This window comes from Anser anser (assembly GCF_964211835.1).
Source record: "Anser anser genome assembly, chromosome: 1".
Taxonomy (NCBI): Eukaryota; Metazoa; Chordata; class Aves; order Anseriformes; family Anatidae; genus Anser; species Anser anser.
Window position 1 is genome coordinate 116,555,878 of NC_139720.1, and position 27,980 is coordinate 116,583,857.

The window sequence follows — 27,980 nt, forward strand, 5'->3', positions numbered from 1 at the left end:
CAAAACGAGAGAAACATGGAGGAGCTTATCCACTGAACCAAAATTAAGAAACTTGGTGACTGTGCTTAAAAATATACATGCCTGTTTTGACAGTGTGGGAGAGAAGGGTCTAGGGCAGAACACCACTTGTTTTTAAAAAGGTATTTTCTTGGCAATAACAACCAAAATGACACAAATGTTGCTACTGAGAAAAGAAAGATGAATAGTGAGAATCAGAGGGGAAGAAACGAATTTCTGTTTTTGTTATCTTTAAAGCAGTTGTATCTCTCCAAGAGGAAGATAAGGGAGGTAGAAACAGAATTATTGATGAGAATGTGAGCAGACAAGAAAGAAGAAAGTTACCTAGGTGCTATGAGCATTCCAATATCACTGGCCAAGTGCAAAAGTGCTGCTGATAGGGTAAATGTAAAGATAACATACAGACTGAAAACAATACCCTGGCCAACCTTCTAAGAGAAGCACCTCAAAACAGTTAAAAACTCAAGAAAATTCAGTCAGTGAGGTGGGAAGAAAGGTGAGCTACAAACCCTACAAACCCAATACCATGATAATGAAGAAGAAGGAAATTACCCAGTGTTAAACACAGCTCAGGAGAGTTGATTCCTGTGCAAAGCAAGAATGTGTGGTAGTAGAATGACACAGAGCAAGAGCATTAAAGAGCTTCAAGGGCTCATCCCTTAGTGCTTAAGGACTATCGTTAAGGTTACATTTTTCTCCTGTGGAATTTCTTTCTAACTTAGCACATTCCTAGCTTGGTCGCTTGCTTACACTGATTTGTGTCTGGGGTATCTCTTCCCAGACAGGCAAAGCAGTCATATGGCAGAGGGAAGGAGCAACATCTAAAGTTCATAGAATACCACCACCACTCATCTCTGCTACAATAAGTATACCGTCACTGCCCACTCAAGAAATGAGAAGTTTAACCTTCAGCTGTAGCCCAAACAGCTCTAGGGGAGACTTCAAAAACAGCAAAATGAAAATGTTAAATGACCACAGCCAAAATAAGTCACAGGGCAAGAATGAGAACAAGGACTAAAGACTCTTCTAGTCTGCTGTCCACAGAATAGAAAGAAAGATGCTTTAGAAAGTAATCTTCTTGCATCTCAAAAAAAAAAAAAGTTGATCCTAGCTTACATAGTAGGAAACCATTTTAAGTTTACAAAGAAATATAGAGAAAGAACAACCAGAAATAATAAGGAAGAGAAGGCACTGATAAATTCTGTGTGACTGAAAAAAGAAAAGTGTAAGACAAAAACACTGATCAAATGAACCTCAAAGAGTTAAAGTAACATGAGTTATATACTTGTACATATCTTAGAAGAATAATCCCTGTAGGTGAAGGAAAACACGTGCATTACATGTACCTTGATTAGTTTCAGCAGCAACTGTTTTTGCTGCAGTTTTAAACAAATAAGGCATTGTTTGTTTCTGTCTTAAAATGGCCTGTAGATCTACTGGAAAATGTTCAGCAATCACCAGTGCTAACTTCAGAAGAGGTTGCTCTTTAGTCATTACTGAATTCCAGTACAGCACCACTTGCAAGAGTCAAAACTATACTGAACAGACATTCCACTCCAATCCCACATTTTCACTGACTCAGGCCTCTCTAGGGGAAAAAAATGGACAGAATCATTTCATGTTCCTAAGTACAAAGGGAGCTTTATTTTTTTCCCCCATTAGGCTTGAGAATTATTCTTTGGACTACAGGGTTTGCAAAGACAGCATATGCATACAGATAAACATGTGCATGTGTATACCAGAACTACTTTAAAAGAAGAGAACGTGAAAAAGAAGAGAACAAAATGAAGAACATGAGGAACATGAAGACAAGCACTACATCAAAGTGAGAATTAAGACCAGAATAGCTTTCTCTCGTGCTTTCTCCCTGCTTAGTAATTATTATTTAGCATCTTAATCACATTCAGTTGTGGTTTTTTTGTTTGTTTGTTTTTTGTTTTTTTTTGCAGGACCTCATGGGGGAGAATATACAGCAGTCTGACTGTCCCCCAAATCTACATGTTTCTATAGCAGAGAGAACATTCCTCAAAACAGGTGATGGGATTCTTCAGCGAGCAAAGAACAGTACTGGTCTCCCCTTCTATTTCCTTTCCTGCTGAAGGAGACCCTTCAGTACTGGTCTCCCCTTCTACTTCCCTTCTTCTCCCCTTCATGCTTCCCTCTTTGAAAAAATGGTGTTGTAAGTTTAAAACACATCTGTTGGCCTGCGTGAGCTGCATTTCCTCAGCAGATTATCCCTGATCTCACTGCCCTTGGCAGCATTAGAGCGGTCACATTTTTACACGGCTGAACTAGTTGAACAATTTCTTCGAAGTATGAAATAAAAACATTCTTTCCTTCAAAGCATCCATGCATGCTTTCTTCTTTATTCTGTTTGTTCAGTTTTTCTTTTTAAGTCAATAAACACTTTATACCTTGTATTCATTGCAAGAAAAACAAATTATACTCCATTCCTAGTATCTGCATTCTGTTTATAGCATCAGCTGCTGAAAATTAAGTATTTCACATGTCAAGGTTTAATTGTAATCCCTAAATAATGTTCTCCGCAGCAAAAGTTCTAACTGTATTTGGCAGGAATGGAGTAGGAAGTGACATCTCTGATTTTCTTCTGCCAAGCCTCAAAGAGTTGCTGTGTCCTCCTTTCTGGTTCCCTGGAGAGAGCCAGTACAGTAAACACCAACTTCCTAGGTACTACATGTAGCAGCAGCAGCCACATTTGCAAAGGTCACCTAGCAGAAGGCATTCCTGCCAACTTTCTTACAAATTCAAGTGGTAATCATGAACTATATAATGCAGAGTCTGCTTATAGTTAGTAGAGTGAACCTAAACCGCATGTTACGGCTCTCATTTGTTATACCCATAAAGGGTATAAGAGATGGATAGGGTACTGTGAACATAAAGTAACCTAAAACACACCCAGTCCCTTCGTACAGTCAAAACACAGAACTTCAGCCTTTCTGAGACCCCGGAAAGATGAGACAGCCATTTTTCAATGTTTTTTTCTCTTTGAAACATGTATTCTCATACAAGTCCAATAAAGGAGATTACCTTCAACACTGAGTCAACTTTCATTTCATATTTTTTTGTTTCCTAGACAGACTAATAGGATTATCGGTACTATATCCCGAAATTCATATTCAAAAGCAATAGCAGCCAAACCTTTGCCATGGAGACCAGAGTACTGTGAAGGTGTTGGTTTTTTTTAGTATTTTTTTTTTATGTGTGGTTCTTCAGAAGGCATTAAAATGCAGTCAATAAACTCATCCAGCAGAGAGAGACTATGAAGGAAAAAGCAATGACATGCCTGTAAGAATCCAGAAGGTCTACTTGTTCTGAAAAAAGAAAAAGGAGAAAAAAAAAAAGAAAAAAAAAAGATTCCCTTATGGGAATTCTTAATTAGTTAACAAACTAATACATCTGAGGCATGTTGAATTTGTGCAGTCATATTCTCATTGGGTAAGAAGAGTTTTAAAGTTACCATGGCTTCTTTAGCTCTGTGCTGATAGCCTGCTCCTGCTGCTCCCACATATGCACCCCTTCTTCGCCTCCAAGTCATGCTACTGTACATGTCCCTTTCTCTTTGCACTTTCAGAGCTCTCCTCTTCACAGCCCTGCACCTGCCAAACCAAGCCCTGCTCCATTACACTGTGGAAGCTGTCTTCTCTTGCATTCTCCTCAGAGTTGTATAGTCATTTCTGCAATCTCCATTCCTACATCCAGCAGTGCGAAGAGCAGTAACTCCAAAGAAAGTCTTACTGAGCCCCAGGTGAGGACCAAACAGCGCTCCTGAGCCTGAAGATTAAGACCAACAGAGATGGAACACGTTCAGTGTAAAAGTAGTCCTTGGAAGAAATAAGCTGCTAGGCAGGTTGCTGCTGTGCACGTGTAAAATGAGGTTTGGGGGGGATAATAACTAGACAAGGTTCAGATTTTTTTTTAAGTAAACAATGGAAGACATATACCTCATAGACAGGCAACTTTTTTTTTTCCTAGTACCCAGGCATTCCAGATCTGCTCCTCACAAAATAATAATAATAATAATAATAATAATAATAATAATAATCATCATCATCTCCCACTGGACTGTTTTTCTTTAAGCTGCAGAGCACAGTATTTTTCTCCAGCGCATTTCTCAGGAAGGCCAGAAACAAACTTGCACAAAACAGTACAAGTCTCTGGCAGACGTGCAGCCTGAAAAAGTTCATCCTCTAAGATTAGCAAAGCTATAAGCTTCTCTAACTTGCCTTGCATTATCAACCAGAAGTCATGCAACCAGCTCCAAGTAATATGCATTTTTAATATCCATCATAAGCAGTAGTATAAACTATTATGGATGAAAAAAAAATTGAAGTAAAATGGCCAGATCTTGCCCTTATCAGCAACAAATCAGCCTGGTTTATCTCAATGGGCTCTAAAGTAATAAATGAGGGAAGAATCACCTGAAGTTTTTTCAGCTCTTTTCAGACTTCTGTCTCTTGGCTGTCTGCCTGTGAGAGTTTGAGTCTCTGAAACAGCCTCCCTGATGCATTGTTTCCTGAAAACAAAGAATACAAAAAGGCAAGCATAATTATTCTCATTGTTGGGTACTTGAAACAAACGGCAGGGGACATAAATAATGAGAAGACCTATAAGCCTGTATCTGATGAGGAATAATGAATTTTTGTAAAGACGGAGAAAAATTGAAGTGCAAAGGCATGTAACATTTTACACATTAATAATGTAATCACACTTTCTAAGATCATGGATCTTTTTTTTTTTTTTTTTAAGTGGGATCATAGTGTTTTGCCTTAGGACATACTTTATCTGGATCATTTCAACTACTATCATTACCAGGTGACTGTAGGATAACAGTCCTTTTACTGATTGACTTGTTTAACCTTAAAGTACCTAAACTGTTTTTTAGCTCTGTCCTATAGGAAGACCAACACTCACCACTAAAAACAGTTCATTATCGGTTTTCAAAAGTATGTGTGAGTTTTAAGTAGCATTTGGGGCTTATCATTAGCAGTAACACTCAAAAGGCTAAATATACCCTGGAACATCATGAACTAGCATTACAGTCACTATTGGATTTGGTTCTGTAAAACACAATTCCATTTCACCTTTCTCTAGCCCCAGTAAAGCATTTCAGGGGTCTCCAGAGGCTCAGAAGGATAACAATAAAACCTTATTTTGCCAAGATGATAGCTGCAAACCTCTCTCAGATGCACTGGGTTTTCCCTCTGGCTTAGATGCCAAGAATATTTCAGCGCTTGTAGACTACTTCACTAGTAACATATTCATTTTTCATGCACATGTTCATCTTTATGTGCCTTCACAGAAGAAATTCAATCTTTCTAAGAATTTTGGGAAAGAAAGAGCTCAAGTTTTAGGTTATTTTTTCATCAGAAAGAAATGGATCACAGAATAGATTATTTAGATCCAGGTCACTGGGAGCAGTGTAATAGTTTTTTTTGTTTTTTTTTTTTCCAGTGGGATGAATACTTTACCCATATCCCTGCTACTATTTTGGACCAAAAAAGGGGCAAATTTTATAAATAAAGGATCATTTCAACACTAGAAAGCCAAAAATAAAAAATAAAGAGCTCATTATCAGATTGCAAATAATCATTTAACAAAACAAAACAAAAAAAGATTTTAAAAATCTTTAATTAATCCTTCTAACTAGAGACAGCTAGATCGTCATTCCAAATTTTTTCATCTAAGTGTCAATCAGACACTTGGCCTGAAGTCTGTGGTTCACATTCAGCCTTCAGCATTTCAGATTTTATTTACTACCACAGTATATCTAAACTAGAAGCCAGTAATTTATTGGTCCAGGAGGATGGGAAAGGAAGGAAGCTCCATGTCCAACCAGCAGCCACTGAGTTATGGAATATAAGTTAAAGAAACTGCAGCTCTTTATAGATTATGGCCAAACATACTTGCTGCATCCAGTCTTCAGGGACTGGATGCATCATGATCAACTTCATGATCAACATCAGGTTGATAAGGAACGGTGGACAAGGAAAAAAAAAAAAAAAAGCAAGTTATAAAGACAGGCTACAGGAACTGATTTCGCCATCCACAAGATCATTTAGTGCTTGAACTTTTCAGCATGAATTTGTTAAGCAGAATACCACAAAGAAAACAAAGACAGACAGCAAATTCCCAGCTTTGAGTTGGCCGTGTGGACAATGTGATTCATTATAAGATTCCTCAGTGTCTCCAAAGGACGGACATAGATACAGACACACAGCTCCATTAAATGACAAGGTTATTTACAAACAGATCCTGGCTGCAGCTTCTAAGAGGGGTGCAGCCAGGAACATGCCTGTAACCTCCTTTGTTGAACATCTGGTACACAGATGGACTGGAACAAAACTGTACTCCGTGCATTTACCTCCCAAAAGTGACTAATGCCCAGCCTTTCAGAAGGATTCTATATCCCATCTCCTCCATTTGCCAGTAAACACTGTCGAGGTCTAAGCACTTCTGAAAAATCTTGACCAAGATTACTAGTTTCCTGAACGTCCACTAACTATCACGTCTTTCTACTCTTACTATTAACAATAAATGAATAGTTTATCAATTCTGGGCAAGGAGATTGCAGCCCCACATGATTGTGAAAGTATCTGAGAAATCTCAGCAGTATGTCCCAGCTCTGAATATGGTGTTTTTAAAGTGCCGTTATAGTTCACTGCATGTTTAATTTTTCATAGTTTATAAATTTATAACTATTGCCTATTTGTGGTGTAGGAAGGTCTGGAATCAGAAGGTCGATATCGGATCATTTTAAGGTCTAACCCACAAATGATTTCTTCCATGGTGCCAGCTAGAGAATAGAGTTGAGGATGCCTGCAGAGCTTTCTGAGGAAAAAAAAAAAAAAAAACACTGTTCTGAGAGTGGTCAATGCATTCAACCAGAATTCTGCAGTCTGCCTCAGACATGGGGCAGAAACTCAAACACCCACTCTCCCAGTTAGCAAAGAGCTACGTCAGGCCCACAGTTTACAAGAGTTAAACCACAGGTGATACAAGAAGTACGAATCATAGTACCAAATTTACTGATGGGATTTTTGTATCAGGAGGTCCAAGACCCTAATCTTGACCTCTGCTCTGTGCTGCCATCTGAGCCTATAGTGCCTGGGCCAGCTGCACTTTGAGGCACTTCAACCTGCAGCTGTATTTCTGCCTCCCCTTCCTTTGCTCCTGCCCCTTTCCACAAGGGAGGGGTGGTGCCATCTATGCATACCCTCTGCTCTAGTGGTGTGACAAGCAGAAATCAAGCTCATTTTCACATCTCCTTTGGTCAGTGGCACATCACTTTTGCCCTGACAAAGGGATGAGCTGGGGCAGAGAAGAGTGTATGAAGGCTTGAGGGCTCAGGGGAGAAAGAAAATGTTTTGGGGTGTGGAGGTTTCAATGGGAGAAAGGGCCTCATGCTCCAAATGGAGATGAGCTCACAACCTGAGAAATCGTGCTTGGGTAAAGGACCTTGCTCCACGGAAGATGTGGAATAGGGACCTCAGCACCCAACCGGGTGACAGCCTCTACCACAAAACAATGCCTTTGGATAATTCCTGAGTTCAATTCAGCCAGTCTCCAGTACTGGCAGCAGCAACTAAGAATTATGTTTTGCTTGTTTTTAATGGAGCTTTGACAGCAGACAGTTGGATCTTCAACATCCCGTATCATTCAGCTGTAGCCAAATGGATATATAATCATTCAGAAACCTATCTGCATAGACAGTGGTCAAAGACAACAACCTTACCAAGATATTCTACCCACAGCAAAGAGATAAAGGACACTAAACATTTGTACCTACATACCCAACCATGTATTCTTCAGCCATAAAATAAATTTTGGACAAGTTCTATGCACTGTGCATATGCTCAGTCTTTAAACAAGACCCCAGACTGTCCACGCCCTCACTTTGGCACAGGAGATGCTACTAGAGCCTTAGGAGCATCACTGGAATAGCTCTCCTGAGTGACACATATCTCACCCCACAAGGCAGACGGTTTGTTCAATGCCTTGGAAGATGTTCTGCCTTGGCAGACGTGCAACAGAGCCAAACCGTGTGGTCTCTGCTGCCACTTGATTGTTTACTGCTCTGTCACTTGCCAGCAGTATTTCCCTGGACTAGGCCCAAAGTATGAAAAGGCTGATGCAAGAAGACCGCAAACAGAGAAGACCATTTCCCAGTGAGGTGCAAGAAGAACAAAATCTCCCCTCTCTTAATGCTATTGCAGTTTTCAAATTAACTGTTTGTACACTGCAGATCCAGCTGGGTTTCTTTCCATATAGGTGTGCAATTAGCAGTAAAGAGCAGTCTTCTTAAAACTGAAGTATTGATTATACTAACAGTAGGAACATGGAAAGTAGACAAAGCAATTTTAGAATAGAAGTCTTTGTGTTCATCTTGCCTTATCATTGTATAATGATAGCATAGGTCAGCCTGACTTCTTCAGACGCACAGCTGCGAACCACTTCAGTCTAAGCAGTCCCCTAATAGCTTCCCTTTTTGGAAAGAGAGGATCTCTTTTTAGTCATCCAGAGTTCCTCTGTTCCTATTAGCTCCAGCACTTCCTCTGCATCTTCAGCCTTCTTCAGTCCTGTTTTCCCAACAGCCCTTATTTAGTATCTCCATATAGCAACTGTCCCTCAGACTTAGTTAACATACCTCATCCATAACACACAACAGTTACATGTTTATGACACACTGTACTCTGTAAATACTGGTGGAAGGTTATGTTATACAGATGTACGTCAATTCACTTTCAAGTGGCTCAGGGTTTTAAGTACCATAATACCAGCAAAGTAAATGGTTTCAGAGGTTGGACTAGGTGATCTTGGAGGTCTCTTCCAACCCAGATTATTCTATGATTCTGTGGTTCCGTAAATGAATGCAAACTTGGATCAAAGTCAAGATATACCTGCAAATTTACATGTGAAATAATGACTTTTTAAAGAGACCTATTCTCACAGGCTGATATTTAAAGGTTTTTAAAAGCTATTTACTCAAAGATACATATTTGGAATAACAAAAATACAGAAAGAAAAAAATATAGATTCTTCAAAAATTCTATAAAATAAGGAGTCCACACACTCCTTTATTTGTATCTATTTCCAACATTTCATTTATTTGGTGTATGTGGCACACAAACAAATAAACGTGCACATTGAACGTAATTGCATTGCATACAGATGATTTCCTCTCTATGGAACATTGTGTACAGTTATGTTCCGCTCTCTGGGAGTAGTTTATAATGTCTTCTCCAAAAGCAGTTGTTTGCATTGCTCTTACAAGGCCCCCTCCTGCCATTGTTCATAAGTGTGCTAGGTCTGCTCACCTGCGCACAGTACAGTCTAAGCCTCATCAGATTCTTAGGTAAATAAAGGAGAGATGAGGGCAGACAGAAACCGCACAACTCGCTTTTGTACAAACACGGGCCCAGCTGTGATGATGTGATTGGAAGGATGGAAAGGTTACGCATACACCTCATGCAGCAGCTCTCTGATATACATGTGCTGTAAGACTTACCTACGTCTGCAGAAAACAGGACACGGGGAACTTTTAACAAACAGTCCGACAAAAAGACAAGTTTTTGCTTGAACACTTAAAGGCTACGCTGTATCTCCTATACTTCGGGAACTATACACTTCCTCTGACAGGGATTGCTTTGCCCAGAAGTATGGTAATGTATCTTAGCAACAGTGGCGGGGGGAAGGCTTACTGTACTGTAAAAGAATTCAAACAAAATGTATATAGCTGCTGACTGTTATAAATATATCCCTTCCACTCTGAGGGGGTGTTCAATTATACTCCTGGTTTCTTCCCACATTTCCTTTCTCAGAGGGGCGGGGGCATTTCTCCACCTCTCAGCTCACCCACGAAGATCCCTAACCACTTGAAATCCCCTTCAGCCTCAGCTCTGACCACGCAGGCCTTGCATCATAACCTGTCGCTATCCCAGCCGCATCAGAAAAAGCCATTACTGTAGCACCCTGGAGATAACCTCTTCTGAGCCCAGCTGCCGCTCCCCCAGGTGTTCAGCTGCCATCCCTCCAGAGCAGCACTTCCCAGCTCTTCTGTCCTGAGCAGGTGGGACTACGCAGAGCAGGACTGCAATATTTAACCTTCCTACTTGTCAGGCAAGCAGAAAGCTTCCTGCGGCCAGGGAGGTGCGGAGTTTGCACAATTGAGCCTTTCAGTAAGACACATTGTTTCCCACAAGTAAAACAGAGCAACCTTTATCTATGCCCTCTACTCAAGTTCTATGTCAGGGCAATCCCACTGCTCGCTTCCCACCTTCATCACTGTAAGGCTGAGAGCCTGACAGAGCATTTCTCCTCCCTATGGAGAGCTCTGAGGTGGACGTCGGGGACTGCATCACCTTGTGCTGAAATACCCCAGCAGCACTGGAATGATCTAAGGGATGAGTTACAATGCGAGGAGAGGGGTTCCAGAAATTGAATGGGTATAGAAAATGTCAGTGAGAAAAGTGAAGGCACCCGTTTTTCCTTCAGAAAGAGCGGGTGGGTTCCAGCTGCTTTGCAGGGAGTACCCTCTGCAAGCACCTCTGGCACTAGCTACGAATAACAGCCTCACCAGAGTGCCCTGCCAGCAAAGAGCTTGCTCAGTCTTCCTGGGAGAGAGCACCAGCAGGTCAATGGGAAACTTCATTCATTCACTGAAACACTTGGAAACCCTAAGGAGGACTCTTCCTTCGCAGGGAGGGAGGGATCCCTCGCTATTAGGAGAGAGATCTCAACTTGGAGCAGGTTTACACCTAAGGAGAGAACAAGCAGTTGCCTAGGGAGTGCCTAGGACACCAAAGTACCTGGGCAAAGATGGCCAAGCCTTCCCATCCCCCGAAAGGCCGCACTGGCCTGCCGCTATTAATTCCGCGCATGATGAAGGCATTTAAAGCCTCGCAGTCGGTCTTTCTGATAAGCAGGCGTCTGTCGTGCCGGGTTTTATGGCAACGCGCCGTTAATACAGGAGATGAATTTCCACACAGGCACATGGACACACGGACACCGCCAGCCCACAGCGCGGATCCCCTGGGGGGCCCGGATCCCCCGCCGTCCCCCTCGGGGCTGTCGGAAACTTTCCGCCCCGGGGCCGAGCCTCCAAGTTTCTCAGCCTCCGCCTCCCCTCCGGCGGAGGCCGGGCGGCCTGAGCGAGCAGCACAACTTCCCCGGCCGGGAGAAAGGCGAGGAGGAGCTCGGCGCTGAGGGGAGGGGGGAGATGGAGCCGGGGCGTGGGGAAGCCGCTCCCGCCTTCCTCCTCCTCCTCCTCCTCCTCCTGCTGGCTGCTCCAGCCCGGCAGCCAGGCGGCCGCTGCCTCCCTGCCGAGCCCCGCCGCAGCCGGGACGTGCCTCCGGGATGGGGGCGCCGCCGGCCGCCCCCAGCCTCCTGCTGCTGCTGGCCGGCGCCGCGGGGCTGTGCCGGGCTTTCTTCTCGCTGCCGCTCCGCGTGTCCCAGCCGGCCGCCCCCCGGGGGTCGCCGCCCGCCCCGGTGCCGCTGCGGCCGGGGAGCGGCGGGGGCCGGCAGCGGGATGCGCCGGGAGAGCCGGGAGGCTTGGCCTTGGCCTCGGAGCCCGGGGGCAGCATCAACTTTTTGGCCATGGTGGACAACCTGCAGGGGGACTCCGGCCGCGGGTACTACCTGGAGATGCTCATCGGGACCCCGCCGCAGGCGGTAGGAGCGGGCCGGGAGGGAGGGCGATATTTTGGAGGGGGGGGGGGGGGAGGATATTTTGGGGGGGGAGTCGCATCTCAGCGGCTGGGCTCTGCCGCCCTCCCCCGTGCCTGCCCAAACGCAACTTTCTGTCTCCGTGCCGTGCCGGGCGGGACGCAACTTCTGCTGCTGAACCCCGGGGGACCCCCCCCAAGGATGGGGACCCCCCCCCCCCCTTAGGACGGGGACCCCGTCCCCCCATTGAAAAGCGTCGCGATCGCGGCTTAGAGTAACCCATCCGCGCGGGTGTGTTTCTATTTTCTGTTAAAGCCGCGCCTGGGCGCTCCGGGGTGGTGGTGGGGGGCGGGGGGGGTGGTGCTCGCAGTGCCCTCCCCCGGCGAGAATCGCTCCAAATCCTCCGCTGGAGCTGAGCAGCGGGCAGGCAGCGCCAGCCCTTGAGGGGGGGGGTGAGAAGTTTCCCCGAGCCTCCCCCGCCGAGTCACGGGGCGGCCGAGACGGCTGCTCGGGCTCCTCAGCTGAGCCGAGCTCGTTTCCTGCCGGCCCTCGGGGCTTTTCTCCTCCCTGCCTCGGTGCCTGCTTCTCGCAGGCCGAGCCCCGGCCTCGGCCCTGCACGCAGGGATCCTCCTCCTCCTCCTGCCCGGGCTGCTGGCGAAGAGCTAAAGGAATGCCGAAACGCCTAGCCAACGGGGAGCGTGCGGCTGTTACCTGTTTGCGATTCTGTGGGATCTTTACTTTTTTATTTATTTATTTTTACACCTGGACGTAAGAGGCTTGGTCAGATTGTTGCTCCGTGCCATCAGGCTCAACACCTGTATTTAAAAAGGGTTGCGTTGTTGTACGGTCAATAAATGTAGTTAAGAAGAAGCCGACCCCCGTCCGATGTATCAAAGCGTGGCCCGATAGCCACAGAGGCTGTGAAATAATTTTTCCCTCTGTGTTACAGGCTGCGTGTGTGGTGAGCTCTGTTAGCGTGGCATCGTGTGGTCTTCATTACTCAGGGGAACATTCAATATTGGTTTCTGCCAGAATCCAGATACCAGGTTTGATTGGGCTAATAATCCAATTCAGTCTGTCTTAGATTAAAAAAAAAACAATTTTAGGAAGAAAAAGTGAATGTAAAGGATGTCATCTCCTTACACGTCTATGGGGATTCTGAAAGTGAAAGAAATGGAAAAGGAAAAATATGACAGGCACTTGATAATGTAACTGGATGTCTGCCCTCAGTGCACCTTGAGACTTCACTTAACAGCTAGGATTACTTGGATTACACGTGATGTAAGGTTTCAGTTAAACTTGTCTCCCTGATTTTTCATCTGAAAAACAGCTCTGAATCCAGTTGCAAAGCTTTTACTATATCGAACTGAGTTCTTTCAAAATTAATTATTTAAAAGATTGCTACTGGTGGTTAGCATATACAAAGTTTTATTCACAGGACTAGGCCCACCAAGGTTGTAAATGTAAGCAAATAAGGGTATAAATGCACTTGGGTTTCCAAAAAGTCAGACCCCAGTCCGTAGCAACTCAGTAGAGGGGTGTTAAAATTTATTAGCTGCTTTGGATAGGAATTTGTTATCTTCTTCCCTGCCTGAAACTGGAAGACTTTAAGACCACAAATGCGCTTGCTGCTTTTCTGCTCTACAACAAATAGCGTAAAGCTGCAAAGCTGCTACAGGCAGGTTCCACTTGCGTCCTTCACAGTGCTCTCACTAAAAGCAAATATCTTGGCCCTGCTAAGTGCTGGGATCGCATTAAACTCCTTGGGCAAGCAGTCACTGGAGTCAGAGTGGGGCATGATCAGGTAGGAAAGGGATGTTTCTTATTAAATGTTACTCCCATCCTGACTTCGCCACCCATCAGAAACTGCAGTGTATGGTGATGCTTGGACACCTCCCTTCTCCCCTGCAGCCCTCTGGCGTGGGACTTTTCCCCCAGGCTGACTCTTTCTCACCCAGTCCCCTCCCAGGACCGCTGAGCCCACGTACAGGGCAAGGCACCGCTGCCCTGACACTTCGCCTCGGGTGAGGAGGAACCCTGCCAGTGAGGAAGTTATGGAGAAACTGGAGCAGAAAGGTGGGGAGCAGAGCTGCTGCTCCGCACAGCGTCTTGGCGAGGGGGTGAGCGAATGCAGGCAAGGCAGCAGCGGACCGAGACCAAATAGCGGGTTGTGAAAAAAGGCATAAGATTTAATGTTGTGGTTACAAGACTGCTGGTGCCTGGTAACTTTGCAAGTGTGCATTTAGTGCTGAAAGCCTGCTGTGCCGGTATGGGGATAAACATTTGTTTCATGGGGGACTTTAGCACTGCTGAACTTGTATTACTGCTCAATTGCATTTGTAGAAATTTCCCTTTTTTAATTTCTGTTCTTGGAAGGAAGCTACTATGAAAGAACTTCTCTTTTCAGGTCATTTAAGACATGCAATTTGGCTTTCGTTCCAGTGCTGGTTTGTCATACAGCAGATAAACACAGTACAGAGCTGAGCTTCACAATGGCAGTTCTGAAATAATTGCTCTGCCAATATAAAAATAGAGTAGTTGTGTGAAGTCAGATTTTTTCTTTTTTTCCAAGGGAGGAAATTTGAGTGCAGTCAGTCCAGTTTTGCAAAGTGTTTGCAGCCGAAGTATTTCTGACCGTTTCCAGTTTTACGATACAGTATCCTAATAATAGATCTCCAGACTAGCTACCGTAACGGAGTCAGCTGTCACTAAATCTCCCCAGCTAATTCTCGTTAATTCACATACAGTTCTACTTAGGAATTATGTGAAAGCTGAAAAAGGAAAAAGTTTTGTATTGTATTGAAGAGTGTGATATATTTGTCTCTTTCTTCAGGGATGTATTGTGTCCTACTTCTGATGGATTACATGCTTTACACCTGTCTGCATAGGTGCGCTTTCTCCAATGCCAGATTTAAATATGAGGTGGCAAGGGTCCAATATGAATTGTGTGCACGGCTCTTTTTATTTCTTTAAATAATCTGATGAAATACCTTTGCTCTATCTTTTATTGTTTTGCCTGCCCTGAGAAGCCCTGTGAGGAAGAGAATCAAAGATCATTTAGGGTTTTTTCCACTTTCTTCACCACAGTTCTGTTCATATTAATTTTGCTTCTCTTACAAGCTTTTGACGAATGGAATAGTCAAACTCTTAAGGCACCCTGTGTTCTTCACAGCTTCCTTGAAGTCCATCTGGACAGCATTAAATCTTAGCAAAGAAACTACTGTTGTCTCATCTTGCCACTTATGTTAGTCTTGATTATATGACGTAGAGGTAAACCTGCCTGTCTCATTGTATTTCCAAACTGCACATTTGATGAAATCATGTAAATAATGTATGTGCAACATCATTGCAAAGGGAGGCTCAGCATGCACCTCCTGAGAGCTCAGAGTCCTGTAGCTGTGATTTGGTTAGTGGGTACTGAAACCACAACAGGATCTGATTTATGCTCTGAACGCACAGGTCCTTTCTGAAATTTAAATCTTTCATTCTATGCATGAGGAGGTTTTGTTTATTGTTCTTCCTTATGGCAGTTTGTTCTGTGCAGGGGGTGAGCATAAACCTCTCCTGTAAACTTGCTCTGAAGTTTGCAGGTTAACGTGAGTGTTGGGTCTAGCAGGTTAATGTGAGTGTTGCTGCAAAACACGAACTTCAATTTCCATGTAATTGGTGAGAGGTTACGTTTCCTTCAGTTTATTCCAGCTATTAGAGAAAAGAAGGATATGTATTAAACACCTTAAGTGTGTCATGGACTCTTAAAATTTATAGCCTGATATTTTGAAGGTGATGAACATGCACATTAGCAAGTTCTGAATATGCAGCCATTCTTTCTTAATTGTTAATAGCTCTTATTTCATGAGAGTTGTAAGGAATGAACAGTGTGAGGAAAAAATCAGCTACTTTTGTAATTTTATCACTTCACTGGTCTTACTATAATAGGTGGTAAAGGCCTGATTTCTGGAGCTGTGTCATTACCTGAGAAGCTGAGCTCCATTGTCTTAATTTTGTTGAAAAGAATTTACCCTCTTTTTAGATACAAGGAGAAATTTTGAAAAGGTTATCCTCCTGGGTTCAAATGCCAGAAGGCAAGCTCCAACTCAAATCTGTGTATTTTTTTTTGTCCTTTTTTTTGTTTTGTTTTGTTTTTAGTAGTTACATGGGCCTTTTGTGTTTATTTTTGAGCTTTTTATAGAAGCTGAAAAAAGGAAAGCTTGAGGAGCAAAGACAAGTACTGGGGCATATTGGACTATTTTGAGGTGGCAGCCTCAAAATCCCTTCAGATCCCTCTAATGGAAGTACTATGGAAATGTAGTTGGGTAGGGTTTGTTGCTGCTGTTGGATAAGTACTATGGATAAATTGGGTAGGTTTTTCTTTTCTTGTTGTTTTTGGGGTTTTGTTTTTTTGATTGCTGTTGGATCCCAGCAAAATAAAAGGACAAGGACCTGAAAGTTATAGGAGACAGGACTAATACTGTGGTGTAATGTGGTGAGGCATAATATATTTTTGGCCAAAGACAAAGTAAACAAACATACCAGGTTTAGGTTGACAAAAGTGTCCCTGCCTTTACAGATCAACATTCTGGCACCCCCTTCGTACAAAACCAGTCCTTGCAAATGGCCTGCATGGAAGCAGTGGAACCTGTACTATAAAAAAAGTCCAAACCATGAGTATAGCACGGTTAGTGTTTTGTAGCAAGGCTTTGCCTGTGTGTGTTTTTGAGAGGGTTGTAATGGACTGCGATGTCTATGTGCAGTGACACTGGAGGGAGGAGGCTCATCACGGCCGTTCCTCAGGACGTGCTCCTCTCCCAGCACAAGTAGGTTCGATTAGAGCTCCACTAGTTTCTCCCAGGACTGCTTCTTTTAAGGCACTCACTTACCTTCAGAGCAACGCTGGAAGCTCTTATCCGTGGTCACTGGTCACAGCAACCATGCCAGTGGTTCCTGGTGGGTCGTGGCAGAAGGTCTGTTGTGAAGATCAGGGAAGAGGCAGGAGGTGGCAGGTTCATGCTTTTACTGCTCCATGGATTTCATCCCCTGCTAAGGCAAAAACATCAGTTAAATTGGAAAGGGAAAACTAGCCAGTGGGCAAATAACAATGTTGCCTACTATGCAGGAGTGAATCAGCTGGGATTTAGAGTAGGAGTGAGATGAAAACAAGGCAGTGAAGAAAAGAAAGCCCACGTGGAATTCCCATATGTTTGGGATTATCAAGGAATGTATTTATTTATTTATTTATTTTTAAGCTCTGACCAGAGGCCAGTGAGCTCTAGGGACAGTCTTTGGCAAGACCTGTTTAAAAATTACTACATTTTGTAGTGGTCTTTCTTTTTGTGAAGTGCACTTGTGACTTTGAGCCTGTGCAGACACATTAACTGTTACAGTTTGTCTCCACATTTTTTATCTTTGAAATTTTCTCACTTATTGTAGGTGAAATGAGTGACCTGAAATTTTATCTGGTCATTGTCAAGTGCAACTACCTTTGAAAAATGAAGCTGAGACAGTTACATAGCCCTGTACATGTGCATCTCCAGTGTGAATCAAATGTACCACTCTCCCATTTCTTACTTGCGATAAAATATAGATTTAATCATAATTTATGTAAATAAGTAAAGGAACTTGTTGCTCCTGTTTCTGACCAGATTAGGATTTGAAATCGTCTTCAAAGTAAATGAGGTAGCATTCAGCTGCCCCAGAAAAAGGAAATGCTTTTTCCTGCCATTGATGGGATTGTCATGCATCTTGCTGCTTTTCAGTCTCATTTTGCTATGTAAATCTGAGCTTCTGAAGCAAATGGTGTACCCGTTCTACAGATACTAGGCTGCTGTTAAAATAAAAAAGTTTCACATTTCAATTTGTATCTGTTGGCTCAGTGCCCTTCAAAGCACTTAAATAGCCCAGGACTGGAATAGATTTTATTTGCAGTATTTTGCACATGAGTTCCCTTAGTTTTAAAATATCATGTTAGCTGACTATCTGTCTTCTTTTCTCTGCATATGTCTACATCACAGTCAAAAAAAATTGGCCAGCTGGACCTCTCACTACTACTGCTTTACAGGGCTGCGGCAGGGGAAAGATGTTCTGGATCTTGGTTACTATTTTGTAAGAGTCCTTCTCGACTAGGTAAAGTCTGTGGGGTACAGTGGAGAGGAAATCAGAGGAAAATAAATGAGCTGGAAAAATCTTATACAAGTAAAAATTAGAATTCACGGGATATGATTAATGTGTCATAATTAAAAGGCTCTTTTGAAGAGAATCTGTGAAGACAGTAATTGCACTCTGCAATCCTTGTTCCACTCACCACTGCTTACTAATAATTTTAAATTGTGAAAAGTAAATTATTTGTGGATTTTTGTCATCTTCGCTCAGCTTGTGTGTACTAAAATTAGTTGATTTTATTTAGCTTTATGGTTGGTTTATTTTTGTACTTACTAGCAAAAAACTGCTGTTAAGCTAGGCTGCATGTGTTTAGGGAAAATGTTTGTCCAGTTTTAATTTAAAAGAGGAAAGGTATTAATGCTGCCGGAATACTCGGGAAGCTCCTATTTAAAGACATGAATCAATTCCTAGGGATCTCAAAGTGCTTGGTAGCATGGCTTTTTCCCATTATTTTTTCTGTTTGTTTGTTTTAGGAAAAAAGACAACTGGGGAGCTAAGAGTAACCTTTGCACTCGAGGGCCAGACCATAAGCCTTCTCTCATTTAAAAGCCAGCTCCTGCCATTTGACAGGGAAAAAGCAATCGGACCATTTTGGCAGCTCGCCCTCGGGTGATTCCTTCTGATATTTGTCTGTGGATCTGCCGATGCGAGCAGCCTGGAGGCCGGCACCTCGGGGCCTGCTGCACCAGTGAGGCCTGCGCACGGCCTCACAGCGGGGCCAGGTGAGGGGATTTTCTCCCCGGCCCAGGCTCTTCCAGTTTCTCACTTCACTGCCATAGGAGTCTGCAGGCCGGAGAAGATTGGCCATCTGAGGCTTTTATAGTACTGGAAGGGTTACCTACAAAGCTGTTATATGGAAGGGTGGGTACTGCTCCCCACCCCCCCCCCCCCACCCCCCGACATTTTAAATAGTATTAGGGAAGAAAGTGTAAGTTTCAACTGCAGATCTGTTTTTCTAAATTACAAATTTGACTGCAAAATCTTGAGACAAATTTTTTTTTTCCTTTTACTGTTTTCTACATAATTAGAAACATAACTTCAAAAATTCCACTGTAATCAACCAACTAATACAGAAACTTTGACTGTCAGTGTTTGCAGCATAAGAAATTGATAGTTGAAACGTCTTTTCAAGACAGAGCATGCTGTACCGGTTTGGAAGGGCTTCAGGGAAGTGTTATCATGCTGCCTAAACATGATACGGAAAACCCTGTGCTTTCCTCCACTGTGCTGGCTGGTAGGTGTCTGCCACAGGTGAGAGGGAAGTGAGGCCTGTCAGAAACTGATTCATCAATCCTGCTGATATTTTCCCGTGAATAAAGAGATTTTTATTTATTATTTCGTTCGTTTTTCTTCTCTGTGACTCTCAGGTTGCAAATAAGAGACAGAGGAGTCCAAAGGTGGTCACACTTTCAAGAAGTCTGAGACATGCTGTAGCAAGAAAACATCTGATGCAGTCACACTGCTTCAGTTTATCTGTCACAGAATAATCTTCTCATTTCTTCGCGGATGCAAAGTCCTTCAGGGAATAGCACTATCATTTCACACAATCCGATATGCCAGATTTTTGCATTTGGACTGGTGAGATAAATAATGTATGAAAAAAAATCTTAAAAGTTCTCAGCAGCTGTAGTCATGAATGCTGGCGCATGTTACATGTTCCAGCTAAAGTTAAGTTTCGTTGGCTTTCTGCTTATTGTTTGGTTTAGAGTTGTCTCGGCAAGTGCCCAAATACCAGTGATATTATCTGCACATTTTTATTAACGTTTGGAAACTTTCTTAATGGCGGGTGTGCCCTGCAGCATTTGCCATTGCCAATAGCCAGACTTTTAGAACTCCACTGGCCTGAGCTTCAGCATGGGCAGCAGTGTGACTGCATGCTGCAAGACTTTAGGAAAGCCCTTCCAGGTAGTATGTGAAGTGTAAGAACCTTGGGCTGCTGTAGATCCTGAGAAACCATCATCAGACAGTGTTTTTTAGATCCTGGCTGAAGCAGAGGGTAGTTTACTTCTACATACAGACTGATATTTGGAGGAAAGAGTAGCAGGAACCTCTCCTCTACATGAAGCAGCCTCTGTAAACCCAAGAGAATAAAAAAGTCTTTTAACTTCCTGCCCTACAAACTCAACCTGTTATCTGAAAATAAAGCTGTGTTCCTGCACGCTTCTGTGTTCTCCTGTGTAATAAAGATTTTTATAGTGGAACTTAGTTAACAGTTGTAATGATGTATGAGCCACAGGCGAAGCTAGTTCATTTCCCAGAGCTGCTGCCTCCACAGTATTAGCCAGGGTAAAGAGAGTAAAGTGTGCATGTTTGAGAAAGAGAGAGAAAAATAAATGAGTCCAAGAGCATGGGGAGTAGCATGGTGTTTTGTTTTGTTTTTGCAATAAGAAATCATATCTTATTTCACGTGAAAATCAAATCTGCCTTTTAAATTGCCCTGCCAATTTTTAAGTAAAAATGTTAGGATAAATGTGAATAAAAAAAGATTGTACCTATTTTTAATAAATCAAACACACTATTGTGACACAGCATAGCAGCTTGTTTGTTTGTTTGTTTCCCAATCAAATAGCTATTCCTGGTGTTATGGATCTGAAAGCTGCTTTCTCTGTGTGCCTTTGAATTCCAATGTATGATTCCAAGAAATGCCAATGATGGCAATCAAATTCTACTCTTTGGTAATACCCTAAATAGGTCAGGTGGAATGGGGAGCAGAAGCCTTCTGTCTGTTGCATTCCCTGTATTAATTACAAGGGAAGTTAAAACACACGAGTTGCATCACCTTGTTTGTGCTCGGAGACCTGGGGCTGCCTGTACATTCCCATGGCTGCTCAAGACAGCACGGAGCAGCGGGCAGCTGTTTGACCCAACACCTTTCCCCAGAGATGTGGCACAGCTTTTCTAGCAGTGAATGCAATCTGAATAGCCAAATTACAATCGTGCTTGACATAGCTGGACCTGGTCTTTTTTCTGATCTCTTCCCTCCCTTTCTCCTCCTTCCTGCAGCAGCTGATCCAGTCGTGTCCCTTACTATCCACATGGCAGCTACCCAGTAGGTGTGCAAAAGTATGTGATGGTGGCTGTTTTGGGGCAGAAGGGGAGGAATGGAGGTTGGAGCTGCTCTGGCACATGGGGATGAGATAGTTCAAGGGAGGCTGAAGATGTATAAATGCAGGGACCAGTCTCTTCTGCTCCCTAGGTGGAAACACCCCTATACTGCCATGTAAAATACTATAGAAGCTATCCTATGTTAATCAAAATATAACAGTGCTGCAACTCCTGTCCTGAAGAACAAGTTGTGGCATTTTTATAGCAGAGGTCATGACTTGAAATATGAGGAGCTGCATAGTTGGTTTTCCAAGGAAGGTGCTGATGTATTTACCTCCCCGTGTCCAACAATCCTGGCTAATCCAGGAATGCCAATGTGTGACCGTGGGCTAGTCTGTGGTTTTCTGGCCTCCAGGAGGGAGAGGCTGCTCTCGCAGCCACAAACTCCACTTCAGCAGTGAGGTGGGCATTCTTATGTAGTCATTTCCATTGATTTTCATGTTTTAGGAAGGTTTGTTTCACCATTGGGGTGTATAGATGGAGAAAATCCAATAAAAATTATGCTTATCTACTTTGGTTTCGTTACGATGTTTTGAGAGTATGGATGGAAAATACCGTATAAACATTCAATGTCTTGTTTTAAGAAGAGCACTGAAAAATACAAGCGAGATCTTCCTGAAACCAGTCATTACGTGCAACTGGAAGGATGTTACAATGAGCAGCAGCCCTACAGTGTGGGTACGGCACCTGGATGAGGACAGCCTGCCTGGGGAGAGCAGCTCAGCTTGATGTGTCAGGATTGTCCTTCCTTCACCTTTCCTTCTTGTAGCTCTCCAGGCTTTGAAAAACCTTCACTAACAAACACCCGTCTCCACAACTAACATCTTGACAGGGAGGAAAAAACCTGAACACAGTCGTGTAGCTGCTGGAGTGAGCTGACAGGGGGAGGAGAGGGAAAAGGGCCTGGCATTTGAGATCAGGCCAAGCATGCAGCATTCTTAAAACACTGATTTTTTTTCACTGCTATCCTGCAAATGTCTTTTTCTCCTTACCTGTCTCCAAAATGTAGCCTTTTTCAAAGTTCATCTTTGCCTTCAAAAACTCCTTAAATATTGTGGGAGCAGCTTTGGCGCTTAGTTTCACATCGCTGGTGCGCTATGAAAGGCAGGGCTTTATTTAAATTTGAGATTGAAATTCAGATCTTTGGTGTGAGGGAGACCTTTAAATGGATGAGGGAGTACAGGACCGAGACTGAGGCTCTCCTGAGAGGCTTCTGCCAGCACTGCCCACCGCTGAAATGTAAGGGTACCATGGTGTATTTGACAAAAGGGAGATTTAAAAAAAATACAGCAGCACTTGTGAGGATAGAGATACCTCCTAACCTCTCACTCACTGTAGTGTTAAGAAGGGATTTCATAAGCTTTGTTGAAGCTTGAAATGTGGCCTTTGATTAGTTATATCATTTCCAACTGGCACAGTAAACAAGGGTAGTGACTCACGGTGTAGAAGCTTGTACAGCATGAGGAAGGTCATAAAATTAGTGGGGTCAAGCCTTCTTCAGTTTATTTGGTGTAGTGTGGTTCTGCGTAAATGCACAGAACTCTTTCAATCTTACAGACACTGCAGCTGGAGGGGTGTTTTTTTATTTTTTTATTTTTTTTAACACAGGATAGGACTTCTGAAGCTAGGTGGAAAAAAAGGACTAAAAATGCAAGGTGTTTTTCACACAGCAGTTTCTCTGATTCTAATGAACAATAGAGGTAAAGAAAAGGGTGAACTGACAAAATAAATTGGAAGCTAATTTTGGAGAGCAAAAGCCTCAGAAAATTGAAATTCTAAACTGTATGCAGCTTCTAACTATAATAATTCACTGCATATAATACATTAATGTAGGCTTACTGATTTAATTTCCTTTAAAAAAAAACACAAAGCACAAAGCCCTGCTTGGATATCATATTTTGAAAGGTATTATATTGGTATGATGAGTCCCTTTCTCCTGTTTTTTGTTTGTTTGTTTGTTTTTTAAGAAAAAGAATACCTTCTGAAATTGTTTGGCATAGTACTGTATTTTTAGAAGAATTATGCCCTAAGAAATACTGGTAAACAGAACAGACATAGCAGACACTTAACCTAAGACACTTGAGGTGGATGTGTTGTTTATTTTATTATTTTTTTTTTTCCCAGTAAGATGGTTGTAAGTTTTACAGAGAAAGTTTAGCTTCGGGTCAACTGAAACAATTTGACAGTGTTTTCTTTTACTTAAGGAATGAAGTGTGGTTAAGCACGTGGGTACAAGTGCGTAGAGGATTACTGAGGAGGAGCTGGCTGGGGACAGTGAAACCCTTTATGGCTGGCGGGTGTTCCTGTATTGTGAAACACAGCTGTGCGCTCCTTCCCCCATCTCCATCACTCTGCTATTTACTGGGGAGCTATAAACTGCCCTTTTCCCCAAGTCCACCTACAGCACACACAGTTCCATGAACTAGTCATTTGGGTGGCCATTGCTCCAAGGAGCTCAAAATCTTGCCCAGGAGGTCTCCTCTACCTTGGCTGTGTTTGGTGGTTTCAAAGCAAGAACAGGGTTCAGGTTGAGAGGGTGACTGTGAAATCTGTCATGGCATTCACAAGCGTATCTCCAAGAGTCAGGCTGGTGGTAGAGAGAGGCCGCAGGCATTTCTCCTAATGTGTGTTGTTTTAATGTGTGTTGTTTTTTTGTTTGTTTGCTTGCTTGCTTGCTTGCTTGTTTTTTTAGCTGTTGGATTTATAAATTAATAGCTGTCTCTCCAACACCTTGACCACTTTGGTCACTGGGGAAGGAGGAGTGAGCTCTGGATGAGATGCTTTCTAATTCAGATGTTGCACACAGATTAGACGTAGTCCATCTGAGTGGGCACTGAGATTCCTTGCGAGCCTTGCAGTTAGATGGGAGAGTTGGTCCCAGTGGTGTTCAGCCTGTCTCCCTTGTCTCTCAGTGCTGTACTGTAATTAGTGGAAAATTGATGGATTTCCATCTACTAACAGGTGGAAACTTGCTTTTGGTTTAATCAGGGTTTTGTGTATACTTATGTGTAAATGCCTGATGTTTTCTGCTTTCATTCTTAAATATCAGGGTGTGTTTGTGGGTTTTTTTTAATCTTCCATTTACGTAAGCACATAGTAATCTTTGAATTCACAAACATGCTTACTATAAATATAGAAAAAATATACTTTTTCCTCACTGAAATTTGTGAGCACATTGGTGTCTTACTGCTGTTAGTAAGAGCTAGCTGTCTCCTACTTCACTTTAAAAGTTCATGCATTGCTGGCTAAAATGGGAAAGGCTGGTGAAGAGACAATGAGCTCATGTGTAACCATACGTCTGTCAAAAGATTATCACAGTTTTCCACAACCTTGCAAACTAGTCTGAGCCTACCAATGTCTATTTACAGATTTTTGTAGACTGCTAGATGATTGTTATTAATGAACTTTCTCTAACTAGTCCAGATTTTCCTTAAAACACAATGTCTAGAACAGGGCATGCCTTCAGTTGGGGCATAAATGTTTAAGGTGAGTGAGGGGGTTGCTTCACACACTTAAATTCTTTGTCAGCTATTGGGTGTCCAAGTCAGTGATATGGGAGGGGGACTTATATCCAGGAAAAAAAAAGAGAAAAATAAGGTTAATCTTTTCTGAAAAGGCAGTAAGACAAAATAGCTACGATTCACACAGCTCTAAGATAAACAAGTAATAGCTCATGTTCAACAGCGAAGCATGTTCATATAGCATGAATAGGATGGATGTGTTGTATGATAAATCTAGACACAGCAAATAAATTTCAGCTTGAAAAATAAGATACCACATGAGACAGCATGTGCAGCTAGAATGTTAATGTTTAGGAAAGTGAAGGAACTGGTGAAAAGGAGAGTGCAGAAATGAAGAATAGATATTTTGCTTTTTTACTAGGATTGATTGGGTGACTTTTTTTTTTTTTTGGTCTTTAAACCATAATAGCCTTCCCTTATTGTCAAAATGATAATATATATAAAGCACTTCCTGTAATATTTCTCTTCAAAATGACTATTCATCAGTCCCAGAGTCAGACGCTCATATTTCAACTCACAATTTAGTTTAGCAAGTTTATACTTCAGAGCAATCAGTCATCTTTAGCATTTGTGTTTTTAATACAAATCTCATCTACAGAAACACACAGTGCTCTTAAGCAGGGAAAGATTGGCTAATCCTGATAGTACGTTTCATCTTCTGACAAAGAAAGAGATTATTGCTTTTCAGAGAGAAAAAAATAATGGTGTTTTTCCCAGTCCAGCAGTTCAGTTCAGACCATGAAAAGACTGAGGGCAGAAGACTCTCTGTCTTCTGTTAGCCCAATGCGGGTGTGACAGTGCCCAGTGACAGATGAGTGTTTCAGGGGCTTGGTGGAGGAGACTGAAGGTAAGGGTAGTATAAATAGGGTATAAATAGGTATAAATCTAGTGCACCCCTGAAGAGCCTCCATTTACAATTTGTTCTTCAGTTTACTACATAACGTACTTTATATACCACGCTTTCTCTGACAAACATCCTGCAATTGCCAGAGAAGGAATAATCTTTAGTAACTTGCTTGACTTTCTGGTTTGGCCAAGATTTCGAGCTGCAATAGATCACCTTCCCCTGTGTCCTAAGCATGACGTTGCAGTGAAACGCGGGCACCACCTGCTTAGCAAACTGCATTAGAAAATCATTAATCTTTGTTCCATTTTTTTATTTGTACTGCCTCTCATATCTCATCTGAATAGTTAAACCTTTCTTATGAAAACAGGAGGATTTCTGGGGGGGTGGTATCAAAGAATTTGTCTGTTGTCTCCTGTGAAGTGACACCCCCTACCCCTCTCAAGGCACCACATGGAAATTCTCCTCCCGGATCCAGTGTAATGTGGGCTTCCCGCTTCCTCCTCCTCCTCAAAGGTGAAGTGTGTTATGGTCCAAGCTGCAGGGAGTTGCTTGGCTCTGGGTACGGTGTTTTTCCAACAACACCAGTGGCCGGGCTGTCAGTCAGACAGCAGAGTTGTTTTCTGGATTCCTCTGCTCAGCACTGGTGAGACCACACCTGTAGTACTGGGTCCAGTCCTGGGCCCCCCAGCAGCAGAGAGAGAGACAGGCTGGAGAGAGTCCAACGGAGGGTCGCCAAGATGATGAAGGGGCAGGAGCACCTCTCCTGTGAGGAGAGGATGAAAGAGCTGGGGCTGTTCAGCCTGGAGAAGATAAGGCTCAGGGGGATCTCATCAATGTCCATAAATACCTGAAGGGAGGGTGCAAAGAGGATGGTTTCAGTGGTGCCCAGCACCAGGACCAGAGGCAGTGGGCACAAAGTGGAGCCCAGGAGGCTCCCTCTGAGCCCCAGGCAGCCCTTCTGTGCTGTGCGGGTGAGGAGCCCTGGCACAGGCTGCCCAGAGAGCTGTGGGGGCTCCTCCTTGGGGATCTCCAAAAGCCGCCTGGGCACGGCCCTGGGCAGCCTGCTCTGGGTGGCCCTGCTTGGGCAGGGATTGGGGTAGGTGGCCTCCAGGGGTCCTTTCCCACCTCACACATCCTGTGATCCTGTGAAGTGCTGCAGAGTAACAAGGACTGGGCTGCTCCAGTCCAGGGACTGCTCTTGAGACTGCTAAAATCAGAGAATCCTGTTCCTGCTCCAGTGTTCAGCAGCAGGGCAAACTTACCCCTTTTTTGTTTCAGTCTTGCCTGTGCAGCAAAATATACATCATTCTACAAGCAGAAGTGTTTTCATCATTGAGGATTTTTCAGTCTACGTGCAGCTTTGCAGGCCCCTACATCTAGACATGCTTCCAAAGGTTCCCCTAACTCATGTTTTAATTAGATTTTATTTCCATATCTTAAAAAGAAGAGATGAAGAATCTGCATTAAACGTTGGTCTTCTGAATTAGTTTACTAGAAAGTAGACTGTAAATGCTAATTCTAGATAATACTGAAAGTAGTGTACAGTAACTCTGCTTAAAAAGGTGCTTTATATTATAACATTATTAATTTGTAGAAACAAATTGCTGAAATAATCTGACTGACAGTCTGTGCCAATAATAACACATAATAACTGTGGGCAAACACTGCATATAGTTGCTAGAGTGTTTTCTGTTTTGCATGATGGTTGTAAGCAATTCTTGCCAGATGGGCTGATAATGTAATTAGGAATCGTTGTGTTAAATGAGGCAATTTTTAAATTGGCAACTAATTTTCCTATCTATTAACCAGCTTAAAAAAGAAGAGCTGTTACCCAAATGATTTCTAGCTGCTAATCCCTAACAAGAAACGTAGCACTTCTTTGCACTTTTTTTGAAAGCACCATCTAGCAAATTATTTCCTGTAGGGTCTAATATGTATGGGACAAAATAATAAAGGGAGTTAAGAAATGTTGCAAGTTATGAGGTTTTTAGATGGAGTGGACTTGTGCTAAGCCAGTACATCATGATATGTGGTAGCAGCTCATGAGCCAGTAATGGGATGCTTCCTATTTATAGTCTCTAAATGTGGAAAAAAAAACCACATTTTTACTTTGTGATGGTTCACTGTGTTGCATACTCCATCAAGCAAAGTAGGACTATAAGCCCTATTTTAAGCGTGTGTGTGGGAGAAATCAAGAAAGCACAGCAGGACAAGATTTTGAACGGCATATGAATGTTACTAGCGTAGAACAGTCGCACTTTACTGGGGAAGGGAGAGAGGGGGACAGAAAGGGAGGGCATTGGGTCAAGTTAAAATCCCAGGGAAGGCACGTTCATTTGTAATTTTCATTGTGATCACTTACGCATCCAGCTTCATTTGACCTGCCGGCTTACATGATGGAAGCTATCAGTTGCCTAACATCAAGATTTTGACTGAGCCCCAGAGTAAACATACAACTGAATGAGATTCATTATTTACGGGTCTAACTCTGCAGGTCTTATTCTGTTCTTTATTCCCCCATGCATCAGCTGAAGCAGGGATGAAGATCCAAATGCATTTTTGCAGTCTGGTTCCTTTTGTTCAGTGATGAATCTTCATTGCTTGACCTAAAAGAATCAGGCCCATTAACTTGAAAAACTATAGTGGATTTT

The 27,980-nt window shown here is 43.0% G+C and overlaps 1 protein-coding gene and 1 long non-coding RNA gene across 3 annotated transcripts in view; one reads left to right on the forward strand and one right to left on the reverse strand.

Moving 5' to 3' along the window:
• Positions 1–1,632: 1,632 nt before the first annotated feature.
• On the reverse strand, positions 1,633–10,977 carry LOC310903824. 2 transcript variants are annotated; one of them, XR_014587844.1, is made up of 3 exons: positions 10,845–10,977; positions 4,458–4,552; positions 1,633–3,810 (listed from the first exon to the last, which is right to left on the reverse strand). It is a non-coding gene; the product is annotated as an uncharacterized lncRNA (long non-coding RNA). The 2 variants fall into 2 exon arrangements; XR_014587845.1 differs by having other exon boundaries at positions 9,545–10,869.
• A 16-nt stretch (positions 10,978–10,993) lies between these two features.
• The window catches only part of BACE2 (beta-secretase 2), a 53,433-nt gene continuing 36,446 nt past the window's right edge, over positions 10,994–27,980 (forward strand). Inside the window, 3 exon segments of the mRNA XM_083847764.1 lie at positions 10,994–11,308; positions 11,310–11,357; positions 11,359–11,706. Coding sequence (XP_083703890.1) covers positions 11,009–11,308; positions 11,310–11,357; positions 11,359–11,706 — 696 coding nt within the window. The 5' untranslated portion in view covers positions 10,994–11,008.